The following is a 13,188-nucleotide window of genomic DNA, read 5'->3' on the forward strand; positions in this document are numbered from 1 at the left end:
CCTTAATAGTTCTGGTTCTACAAGTCTCGCTGGTTAATGTGGTTGTAGTGATGTGTCTAATGGATGCGCAGTTGCATCGATGTACATAAATGTGACAAAAGATAGCACCAGAAGAGCCTGAATGTTCCTTTCTATCAAAACTCCGGTTTCATTTTCACCCTGATCTACTGCTGAAATATTTTCAAAAGAGTTTCATATTCAGGTCATATTCCATTTGGGAGCTCAGATTATGATGCAATGTTCTGTGCTCACTTTTATTGATGTGTCGAGTTGGGAAATGACAGTGAACCCCCGCAGAGTTGTTGCTGTTGAAAGTTCTCATTTTATCAAGGCATACAAGCTTGCAAAGCAAATACTTGCATGAACTATCTTGATATGATAGTTGCAGTTTTTCTGGCAACTATCCTTCCTTTTTTTAATGTGCTCATCCAATCTAGGCGTGCCCTTACAGTGTAATGCGAGTTGACACCTTTTGTCAACTGTTGAAACAATACTTCTTGCCATTAAGTGTGTATAATTATCAGACCTCGGAAACTCGCTGGCTTGCTAGTGTTTGTACTAAAAGTGTCAGGGTTTATTAGTCAAAGCAGGCTGAGAGCTTAGTGGGTTATTATTGGGTGTGCTGGAGGATGGAAGGAGGAGGTTCTGTCTAGTATGTAAATTCCAATCTGAGCCCAGATATCTATCAGTCACCCCCAGCCGACAGTCACAATCAATTTGTGGTGGGAGGACTCGCAAACACTTTCCTTCGGCCCTGCTTCCATTTGTTGCTGCCTGTCATAGTTCTGTCATTGACTTCATCACTGTCTTCCTGTTTTCGCCTAATAATCCATTTGCTTTTTACCCCCCCCCCCAAAGTCTGTTTTCAGTCTTTTATCACCTCCCCTATATCGTCTTTATGTCTTTCCTTTCCAATTGCCATCAAGCTGTAATGAATTTGCGCTCTTATTTGGTGGGTGGTGAAGGATGTGCAGGTCAATCCTAAATGCTATCTGGGGGAGGATCAGAAGTTACCCACGAAGGGCTTTGCTGCATAAATGGGTCTGAGATTTGAGGGGAAACACACATGCACACACACACACACATGTCACAGGCTAACAACACGTGCACCCATGTAAACACTTGATCGTATAGACGGGTGTTAACAGGTTGCATTGACACAGGGTAGCAGACCTTCGAGGAAGACATATCTTTGTGATTTTCAAGTTCAATAGAAGGTTCACATTGCTTCTATATGATTCCTGTAGTCCTCCTAAATCCCTGTTTGATGGACTCCAAAATGCATGCTGGTCAAACTGAAAAATAGACTGTATTTCTTTGTTGACGCTGCGGATAAAGCTCCTGGATTTAAGCTTTAGTGGTGGAGGAAGGTTGCAGAAAAAGGGTCTGATGTCTCAGCGGGATAAAGCTAAAGTGTAGGAGAGTGTGACTTCTTGTCACACTCTGCTACACTTTAGCTTTTTACCATGGACCTTTTAATGGGAAAGGATATCTAAGTAGGAGGTTCTCCTTTCTGAAACCGCACTGAAAGTGAAAGACCAAAAGTTTCATCAACACCAAATATTGTAAGTTGTATTAGATGACTTACAGACAGATATTCCTCACATTACATTATGATATGTTTTCTCAGTTATGTACCAGTATTATTGTCATAGTAAAGGATGAAAGAAAGTGACTTAATTAAAATAATAGTTGGCTGTGAACAACTTTTGCAGGGTGGGATCTTGAGGAATGAAATCATTGGTCCCATTCTGTGAACTGTAGGAGCAGATGAGAAGTGTACAAGCCGTGACGACCGCCTGCATGCTCATCCCATGAAAGTGATTGACTGGTGTATCCAGAAGAATGCTGCAATGCTTTATTGATTTCATCTGCTAAATCCACATGAACTCTCAGTGGAAAATTAAGTTAGAGGCAGGGGAAGAGAGACATTAAAGAGAAAAGTTTGACCATAAAACAGTTCAAAACTATTCAAGAGTCTTAACATTTGGAAGCTGTTGAAATTATTACTTGGCACTTGAGTCAAAGCAGAAACTTGAGTATGTGTGGGAAATTTTGTCCCAGAAAATAGCAACCATTGAATGGTTTTTATAGTCCCACAGGCCATTATGAAGGAAAGCCCAGAGCTTTTCCAAAGATATATAGTGAACTAAAAACAATTGTGCCTTCATTGTGATTCTGTAATCTTACTCGACCTAAAAAAAATCAGTGTTGCATCTCCCACAGATTTATTTATTTGGGAATCTGCTTTATCATTTTCCTACTAACATTGAAATTTGGGGATGGCCGTGTTTATTGTGTGTATATTGACATGCACTAACCAACTTGTCAATTCATGGTCCCTGGAGGGAGCAAAATATTTGTGGGACTTCCATTCATAACTGGCTTAGTGATGCGTTTCCATATTGTGGTTGATTAGGAAACGATTGACAAGAAATAACAAGTTACACTTTTCTGTTTAATTTGTTACTACTACTTGTCACATTTGCATTGTAAGTTGTAAAAAATGTAAAAACATGATGAATTTTACATTAAATCAAAAAAAAAGACTAACAATTTAAATGAATAATCTTAGAGTAATAATAGACATTTTGAAGTAATTGTTTTTCCAAAAAGAAAATCTGTCCCATGTCATACAGCATAGAATCAGGCAGCGGTACAAATCAGAACAATAATAGTAATTGGTGTCTGAACCTAAGCTCGTGTTGATTTGAGGCGTCTATCATTTTTATATTGGTGTGTAATGGTCAAAGCTATTTTACGAACAGTGATGTCAAATTTGCAAACATTGTCCAAAATAATTACAACATTTTATCTCAAATCGCTACCATAAGCTGGCGTCTTACCCAGGGTGTATCCCGCCTCTCACCTGTAGCACCATAAGCTCCAGCAGAACCTCTAACCCGTGACTTCAGATGAGCAGCTCAAGATGAGACGATTACGGTCGACTCGTCCTCAAGAAGATGAATGAATGACATCAAATCTATAAATAATATTGTTAATATTTCCCACCAGTAAAAAAAAAAAGCCCAGATGTGACTGACAACTTAAAATATGGAATAAAAAATAGGTTTCGCTTACTGAGTTGTGACCGTATAATTTCTTCCTTCATTTTCTCTCACTGACTCCTTTTCCTTGCACACAATTTCATAGACGCACAGACAGAAAGCATATATCTGCTTCAACACGGAAGAGAAGACAGATTAGAACCTTCTGCAGACCTCACAGTATACTTCTCATCTGCAGCAGCCAGATAAGCCCTGGAGAGACAGATTGCTGCAGCAGGATAGACCAGAGAGAATTCTGGCTGAAGCTGCCACTTCCAGAACAAAATATCAGAGAAATATACCCAACAGTTATTTTAGCCGAGCAACGTCCCAGAGGGATATGTCATTCAATAAAAGCCTTTGCAGCTGGCACAATAAAGCTTACTTTTATCATCCTAGGTTTTTAGCCTCGGAGGTCAGAGGAAATCTGTTTATTTTGAAAGGTCAGCGGCCTGGAATACGGAGCCACAAGAAAGCAAATAAAGTAGACTTACTTTGAAATCCCTTTGTGGCTTGCATCCTTGTTCTTCAGGCAAATAAATCAGTCGTTTGTTGTGACCTCAACCTCAAGAATTGCCAGCAGAGCAAAGAGGGCGGGCAGGTGGCATGCTGCCGAGTAGTGCTATTGTCACACAACAGAAGGAGACAGTCAATAAATTCGATGAAGTTCAGCCCCGTGGAACTGTGTTTGCAATTAGTCTTGTCCAAACAAGCAACACTGTTTTGAGCCTTCTCTGCAACACAAATGCACATTTTAGCTTTCATTTCAATGATGAGAATCACCAGCTCTCTCCATCCGACAGCGATCAGAGTGTGACTCAGCAGTTGTGAATGGATACTATAACTAAGAATAAGACATCCATGTCGCCTGAATTAGCTCTTAATTAGGTATCATCTAATGAGTCTAATGATGATTGTGGTGATTGCTGATTCATTTAAATGATTGAATGATTAAATACCACATTGGAGTTTTGTCCCCGTGTCTTTTTTTTATGGGTTGGCAGCACGATGTTCATCTTATCTTGTTCTTGCAGGCTTATTTTCTAATTCTATCCATCATCAAAGCAGTTCTTGGCACAAAAGAGAGCAGGCTGAAATGCCCATAACGAGGTGGTGGGAACGAGATCTCTGTGGCTCCGTTATTGATTGGAGATGTTTATGTGGCGGGAGAAGTAATGTTTTCACAGTTATATTTGGGATATATAACTCAGACAAATACTTTCAGCTGTCGCGGCGGCTGGGGAAGGGTGATGGATGATGAGGGGAATGCATCGGGATGGCAGACACCCCACCCATTAATCTGCAGAACTGCACTGTCTGTGACTGTTTGCATGGCAGCATCAGCTCCCCATTACTCATTTAGCTGCCGCCCATTATCAGTGTGTTGATGAAGGGACTTTGCCTCTAAAAGATGTGGAGGGTCCTTTTGCCTCCCCTTCTGAAACTCCTGCAAGCTCACTGAGGTGTCATTTCTGGGGGGGTAAAGCCACTTAATTGCTGCACTCACCATATTTCAAATGAAAGCATCCCGGATGATGTTTCCCAGAACCTCTTAGGAAATGGTAAAACATCTGCAATTAACACTTTGGTCGTGTATGTTGTGATGTTTCACAGCCTAGAAACTAATGGGAGTAATGGGAGCCTTTTGTCAAAGGGCAGTGTAATTTAAGGAGCCATAAACTTTAGTTTTAATTACTTCCTCAGTCAACTGTTGTAAATGATATCCAACGCATTCCAAGGGCTGGCCTCAGCATACCTGTACATTTCACAAAACAAGTGTTTCGACCTGTGGCATTTGAAAAGGCAAAGAAGGTCCATGCCTGCATGCTGGTGTTCTCGAAATTAGCAATTATCTGTCACACCTCCATTAACAGGCTTTTTTTTTGTGTGTAAAACACTTTTCAAAAGTTCAAGGCAACCTTTTCCACAGCTGCTGCTCTGTTCAAGATTTGTTAGGAGAAGAGCTTATATCCGCCACTACTCAATGTATTATTATGAGTGCACCCTGGAGTATCTACTTAATCATTTGCCTGTAATAAGAGGAGTAACATGATCATGTTTCCATTGAACAGAAGGCAGACTAGTGAGATACAAACTGAATGCAGTCTGGTGAAAGATGTTTGCTTATCCATCCAAACAATGACAAAACTTACGTGATGATGGCCACAGAGTTCCCGAGTCCGTCCGTCCATCCATCCATCCATCCATCCTCTACCGCCGGGTCACGGAGGCAGCAGTCTGAGCAGGGATTTCCAGACTTTCCTCTCAACAGACATCCTGTAAAGTGCCTTGCGATGACTTTCTGTTATGATCTGGCGCTATATCAATACAACTGAATTGAATTGAATTTAATTGAATTGAATAGACCACCTTTTTCCTATCAAGAACTATGACCTCAGATTTGGAGGTGCTGATGCTCATTATCCCACTTGCTTCACACTTGGTTGCAAACTGTCCCAGTACACGCTGAAGGTCCAGGCTCGATGAGGCCAACGGGACAATACTGTCCGCAAAAAGCAGAGATTAAATCCTTTGGTCCCTAAACCCGATGATAATCAAAAGCTCCTTTCATAACCACAGCTTGAGTTTGAGTTGATGAAGGAATTTAAAACAGGTTCAGTCGGGGTATAGTCTATATTAATAAACACTAGATGTCAAACTAACACCTGCATTTTTCTTCTACAGGTTGCCCAGTAGATCCCAGCGGGAGGAGGACAAAAGACATGACGCTGTCTAATCCACACATCATCACTCCACGCACGGTTGCATTTAGAGGTGGAAGTCTGTCCTGCAGAAAAGTCCTCCAACTCAATGGCAAGCCCTCTAATTTAGATTTCACTGAACCCTGTCTGACGTTATACTCCTCGCACCCATCAGCATATGTCAACATATACACATGCATCTATTTCATTCCATGGAGGTATCCATGCCTTTTTTTTCAGCAGTGATCGTACTGCTGAAACTCAACCAGATCTCCTTCCCATTTGGTTCTACTGACTGCACCACTGAGCTGCTCAATTTTCAGCATAATTGAGCTTTCCAAATCATCACAAGTGGCCACAATCCTTTTTGTATTGGTTCTGTGTGTATGAACAATCCAAGCAGAGAAACACACACACACACAATTAGTGATGCTGTCATCAGTCAGTGTTTATTCCTAATTTATTTTTACTTAACATTACTAAGACTTGCTGTGGAATTATTTATTAGGAGCTGTTGTTGATAATACACACAATGCAAATCAAACATAAATGATATGCTAACGGTCTGCAAACCACTAAATGAAAGGAAAAGTATAAGCAAACCAATTGTAGGATGAAACAAGGCCATACTAAGCTAAAGCAATGAATACATTGCCAATACAGTACACCCAATCTGATGAACGCAAAATGGATTGGAAAGGAATAAAACATACTGCAACTATCTTAATGATACCCGCACCATCAAAGTTACCAGGGTCATGCTTCTGGGGATAAATTGGTTTCCTCATGCTTGTGTTATATACTATACATATGCAAAATATGATTGTGCACTGTTATGTCAAAGATATTCTGTTAGCCTATTGCCAGTTCAAGTGTTTGTGTTACAGAACAGATACTTAAAAACAATGCTGGTTTCGATTTCTTACTCTGTCTGTTTCTGGTGCTGCAACAATACCGATACCTTTCTCAACCCTCTGCTTTTAACATTTTGTTTTTTTCAACATATAATATGGTCAAACCTTCAAGGAGATTAGATTCTATTCTGTCCTGTTCAGTAAATAGATTGATGATTATGGTCTGTTTCTCCCTTGCAGCTAGTAATACTGCACGAGCATACAGGCAGAAAACAGATAGTGGGATCAGAGCAGACACCGTCGTCGCGCACCAGGAGCAAAGCCTGAACGACTCTGACGGTAGACGCCACAAGCTCGCCTGCATGGCTGCCATACATCAGCAGGAAGGCAAGGAGGAAGCTGAAGCAGCCAAGGTCACGGTGAGGTCAAACCTCGTACTTTGCCAGTGTGTAGACAAGAATAACAGAGGCTGTCCCTGTGTTTGTTTGTTTGAATTAGGAAAGCGTATATTAATCAATGTGTCAGCAAACAACTTCAATATAAATATGCCGGATTTAGCACAAGAGCTAAATTTCCTTTTCACTTAAATCAGAAATGGGCAACAGAGAGGTTCGCTTTGGCTCCGAAACAAGTCTACCATGTCCTAGGAAGAGGCATGGAGTTCCTCTGAAACAGACTGCCCGTGTTTAAGCCATCGCGTTTAAGTGGCTTTAGAGGAAGGTGTTAATTGTTCCCTGTACCCAAGGGCACATCTTGTACTTTCAAGGATGGATGAACATGCTCAATTTGATCTTGGCTGTGTTTTGAGTGTGCCTGAGACATTTTACACATTACATTTCCTCTGGTAAGACCTGCGCTTTAGTTATTTCACGCCCTCATAACAGCCAAAACAATGTGCAAAATAAGTGTTATCCCGTTTGCAAGGAAAGAGGATTTGAAGCGTAGCTTTGGAATTCAATGTGGAGTATCTGCCAAGACTGAGAGCATCAATCCAATTTGGTTAATTGTTTGTACAATTTGATGGCCCTTCACCAGTTTTAAAAATTGGTCTTTTTGTATTTATGCAGTTTAACAACCCTGATTTTAACTCAAGTTGAGATTTCTCATTTATTGTGTAGAAGTGCGCCAACTATAGAGAATCCTTTTTACCTTACAGTTTATTTTTTACTCTGTAAGAAAGTAAATGTGACAAAACAAATTTTATGAGAATTAAATTCCTTTTCTTGTTATTTTTTTTAAACTGTGAGATTGTCCTAAGAGAAAATCCCAACATCACAACAGAGGAACCTCTGACGACGTTGTATCCATTTTTCTCTGCCGTTAGGGTCGGATTAAGGAAGCCCGTTTAGCCGAAGAACATCATATTAATTCCATGGAAGACGACAACAAGGCCCAGGGCATCAGCAACATGCTGCGCCAGGCCATAACCACTGAGCACCTGATCTATGCCGGTCTGGGCTCTGCTGAGTACATGGAGTTTGTCCTCAGAAATCCTTTCAATGTTCCACAGACAGTCACCATTCACAGCGAGGACCCTGAGCTCAGGTAAGACAAACACTGAGGTGGGACATTGGGCGTGTCCCCAGTCTAACCGAAGCGGCTGGGGGGCTTGGGTTCCTGTGCCGGCTTCATCTGTGATTTTACATAGAACCCGTCTACACACTAATTTAGGGAGCAACATTGCATCATCACAAGTTTTACTTATTCCTTGAACAATGCTTCTGTTCTTGGTGTCTTGAGGTTTACATGGTTAACGAAGACCAGATAATTACTAACTACATCCTTTCATCAGTCATGCTGTGCTGAATTGACTCTCTACCAGCCAACCCATAACGACTCTTTTTTTTGTGTGTAGCTCAGATGAGCTTTTCCCACTTTGTCTTCCTCATCTGTGTTGAGATTTTAATTTTGTGAAATCTCACTGATGAAATCTCACCAGAGAGCAACTCTTCGACAGTATAATATCCGGATTCAAATTGTAGATGACCCTCTAACAACCTGAAACATTAGAGACATATTAATTTACATCTTGTTTTAGTTTATAATTAAAATACACTGAACTGTGGAAAGAGAGATCTCACCACCGTGGGATTGTCTTTTGCTTCGATCTTATCTTTTTTTTTTTTTTATGGATTTACATAAATTATGTCAGAGTACATCAGTTTATTTATATATCCTAAGTCTTTTGTTGTTATGAAGCATTTTATAATCTGTATGGCTCTTGCAGTTCAGTGGAAACAAAAACAACAAATACTGTAAAAACACATTTTCTAAAGGGTTGAAAGTGGAAAAGATTCATGAAAGGAAGGCCGATCCTGAAGTTTGCTAATGATGTGAGCATTAATTATGTATGGTAATTAAATAAGACTTAGAATAGAATAGAATAGAAAGCCTTTATTGTCATGGCATAGTAGCTACACAATGAGATTAGGAGTGCTGCTCCGTCTGGTGTCTAAAAACAACATAAAATACAAATGATAACGGAACATTCAAGTACTTGCAGGATAATTTCAAGTTTAAAGTGAACAGTGCATGCAGAGAGATTGACCAGTATTTTGCATATGTTAATAGTATACATTTGTTATTGCACGTTGGTTATTGCACATAGTGAGTAGGTGTCATGTTTAATCCTGATCGGTGTTCAGAGCGCTGATGTCCCTGAGTCTGTTGGTCCTACTCTTGTGCAACCTGTAGCGCCGTCCGGAGGGCAACAGGTTGAACAAGGTGTGTCCAGGGTGGGAGGAGTCTCTGACGATGTTTGTAGCTCTGCTAAGGTAGCGAGAGCTGGCGATACAATCCGGGGGGGGGGCAGAGAGCAGCCGGTGATCTTCTGGGCTGTGTTGATCACTCTCTGCAGGGTTTTCCTCTCCGCTGCTGTGCACGCGGCGTACCAAACCGTGATGCAGTACGCCAGGATGCTCTCCACGGTGGCTCTGTAGAAGGCCACCAGCAGCTTCTCCTCCAGGTGGTTCCTCCTGAGCACCCTCAGGAAGTGGAAGCGCTGCTGGGCCTTCTTCACCACCGCCGTGGTGTTAGCAGACCATGAGAGGTCGTCGGTGATGTGGACGCCCAGGAATTTAAATGAGTGGACCCTCTCCACGCAGCCCACCATGATGGTCAGCGGAGCCGGGTCTGGGCTGCGCTTCGGGAAGTCCATGATGAGTTCTTTAGTTTTTGTGGCGTTCAATGAAAGGTTATTCACCGAGCACCACGCCACCAGTTTACCAACCTCATCTCTGTACGCCGACTCGTCTCCGCCCGAGATGAGCCCGACCACGGTGGTGTCATCAGCGAACTTGATGATGGCATTGGAGGGATGGGTTGGCGTGCAGTCGTAGGTGTACAAAGAGTACAGGAGCGGAGTGCACATCCCTGTGGGGGGCCGGTGTTGAGTGTGACGGTGGGGGAGAGGTGGGAGCCGAGTCAGACCCTTTGTATGTGTTCAGACAGGAAGTCCTTAATCCAGGTGCAGATGGAGGTGGAGAGTCCAAGGTGGGAGAGTTTAACACTTATGGCGTCTGCTTATCTTTGTGGTTCTTTGTCAATTGGCTTAAGGATTTCTAATAAATGCACTGAGCCTGTCTGAGTTGTGCTCAAATTATAGCCCTGATAGGTTGAGGTCAAATTTTAATTTGAAAGCCAGCCCACCAGCCAAAATGTGTCTGCTTTCTTTGTGAAATGTTGTGGACTATATTTTCATCATCATTGTGATTTGCTTTTAATAATTTCTAGTCTTATGGATGAATGGCCGTGATGTCACTGTTTAGCAACGTGAAGCGAAGGCAAAGGAACTGAGAAATGTCTCATTTGGAACTGGCTCTCTTTTCCGACCTATTGTATTTATTGTCAGGCGGTTTTACGTGCCTCACTGTCACCATTAAACATCTGAAGCACTAGCATTAAATTGTCAATATGAGGTGTGTGTTTGTTGAGGCTGTGGAGTCTGCATTTACATCAGGTTCAGGTTTGAAATAGCTTTTATTAGAACAGTCTGTGTGTATGTGGTGGTTGCCTAATTTGCTGTTGTTTTTGTTGCATCTTTTGCAGCAGTGAATCTGCATAGATAAGGAAGTTAGGTTAGGTTTGGTTCCTGCAATTTATGCTGCCGTTCTTACACATATTGTTGGTCAATGAAGAAAGAGGATTCTACCTCCCAGCAGCACACTCAGCTGTCCTTGACACAGATGCAACTTAATGCCAGTAATATGCTAAATACCGCTAGAATCCTCACATAGCAGCCACTATGACTGATCACCCTGAATCACAAGTTCTTGGTATCCGTGTCCTGTTTGTTTCCTTCGATTAGCGTCATTGTTAATCTTTCCAAACGGAATCTTTTGTTAAGGATTCTGCTCATGCCTGAATTTTGGATTAACATGTATCACACTGATCAACAAAGGCTGGAGTGCGCCACAGATGAATCATTATAGCATTAGCCTGGTCACAGAGCCCCCCCCCCCCAGCTTTAATAGAGAGACATCCATTCCTGTATCCGTCCTCTCGTTGCCTCGGAACCCTTTAAGTTTGTCTCCTGAAGAGGACGCATGACACCAAATCGTCTGCCACCACCGTGAGCAGGGAAAATGCAAATTACCAAAGAAGAGTCTGCATTTGATGCATTTCTAAATGCATGTTAACTCCGGTCAGGTTACTTCACAGCGCTGCCCGGAGCAGATTTTTAAGAATGCCATTTTACTGCAGATCTCTTTTCCTGTTATGTTGGATGCTGTCTACAAAGAAGAGAGTCAGACAGGATTCAAATAATATTTAATTATACCAATGTCAGAGTTGATTAAAATGTCTGTTTTCTTGGTTAGAATTATCTTTTCTCAGAATTTATTTGTAACATTAGCTGGGTTTTGTTGCTAACTGCTAACTGTGTTAGTTTCAGTAATTTAGGTATAGCAGTATATACTACGCATGGGTAGCGTCACCCTTGAGCCACTCCAAAGCCCGGATAAATGCAGACGGTTGCTGCAGGAATGGCATCCGGCTTAAAACTTTGCCAGAACTAAGCATGCAATTGACTAGAAGGTTGATTTGCTGTGGCGAGCCCTGGCGGAACAGACGGGACAAGCCAGACAAGGAAGAAGAAGTCCTGAAGACGCTTCATGTCTTGACCAAGCGGCATTCCTATTGAGACGCTATAGGTTCACCACTCAACAAGAAGGCTCCTCTGGGCTTCAGGATAAGAATTAGAACGTTTCTGTAGAACAAAAAAAAAAAGATCTCAATGCCAATTCTTAAGAAAGTACCCTGTTATATATAGTTTGATATTCTGGCAAGGTAAAAGTAGAGCAGCTTCTGTGTACTGGCCAAAGCATATAGTTCATCGAATATGTTTATGTCGCTTCTAACTTCTCATCCAAGAGGCTTCCTCAGTTCTTGACTTGGTTTAGAGGGAAGGTGCTGATTTAGAGGCCGGGCGAGCTGCAGCTTTGAAGTCTGCACTGGATTTACAATTTCCAGCCCAGAGGCTCTTCTTGATGCTGACAACATGTTTGATATGTGTTGCAATCCATTTCTCACGGCTGCATTTGGCCTTTGCTACACTTGGCCAGACAGACCATCTTGTAAGCCGTGCTGACTTCCAGAGAGACACGGGGGAAACCACAGCTGTTGTCCTTCCTGCTCACTTCTCATCGTTTCTCACTGCCCGTCCTCTCCTCTGTGCATATACCCAGCTCTGCATTCACTTTGTCTGTCAGGATATACTATTCATGATCTTGTTTTTATGTCTTCACCCCCTGCTGCCTATTTTATTGATTATTATTTATTTATTATATTAAGTTCTTTCCTAAAAATGTTTATTCAAAACATTATTTTTATGGAGACACACACTCACTCTCTCTCTCTCTCTCTCTCTCTCTCTGTTGCCATGATAACTGATAAAATAAATTATTTAGTGCACAGGTGAGATTCTCTAAATAATTTTCATGGAATGTAATTCTTGCTGTCCTATTGAGAAGAAATTCCCTCCTCCATACTCCGCTGGAAGCGTTTCATGTTTAAAGTAGCACTGCTTTTAGAGAAAAGAGTTGAAACAGGATCTCCCTCTGTTGGAACATATTATTCCGGTTGCTTTCTCCTGTAGTCATTTGTTTTGTTTTGGATTGGACCGAGGCTTTTCTTTGACCTTTCTTCGTATTTTAACATCATTGTTCATATTGATTTTTATTCATTGAAACCTGCTATCAGTTATTAAAAGAATTGAATTGTGTTTATGTTCCGACTGCTCAACCATGGATTTTGTGCTTCAGCTGAATAACATTGCTCGAATGGTTTTATTACTTTTGTACTAAAGTGTATTGCTTTGTTTTTAGATGGTTTATTGTAGCACTTGAATAGAATAGAATAGAATAACACTTTATTGTCATTACACACGGTGATGCAATGAAATTAGACAGGCTTGGAGAGTTTATATGCACAAAACATTGTTTGCGTCCGGACAGTCAAATGGAGCTGAGCCATCTGATCATCTGAGACCAAAAACTTCTTACAAGAAAGAAACCATAACCTCTTTCAAAAGATGAATGGGTTTCCTGCTTCTCTTTAGTTACATATATTTGGGACTGAGGTATAACA

At 41.5% G+C, this 13,188-nt stretch overlaps 1 protein-coding gene across 1 annotated transcript in view; it reads left to right on the forward strand.

Moving 5' to 3' along the window:
• LOC137914271 (nephrocystin-4-like) overlaps positions 1–13,188 on the forward strand; it is a 102,711-nt gene that overhangs the window by 76,635 nt on the left and 12,888 nt on the right. The window contains exons 18-20 of the mRNA XM_068757876.1: positions 5,733–5,861; positions 6,844–7,022; positions 7,928–8,148. Coding sequence (XP_068613977.1) covers positions 5,733–5,861; positions 6,844–7,022; positions 7,928–8,148 — 529 coding nt within the window. The remainder of the gene's footprint in view (positions 1–5,732; positions 5,862–6,843; positions 7,023–7,927; positions 8,149–13,188) is intronic.

This window comes from Brachionichthys hirsutus, unplaced genomic scaffold, assembly GCF_040956055.1.
Source record: "Brachionichthys hirsutus isolate HB-005 unplaced genomic scaffold, CSIRO-AGI_Bhir_v1 contig_301, whole genome shotgun sequence".
Taxonomy (NCBI): Eukaryota; Metazoa; Chordata; class Actinopteri; order Lophiiformes; family Brachionichthyidae; genus Brachionichthys; species Brachionichthys hirsutus.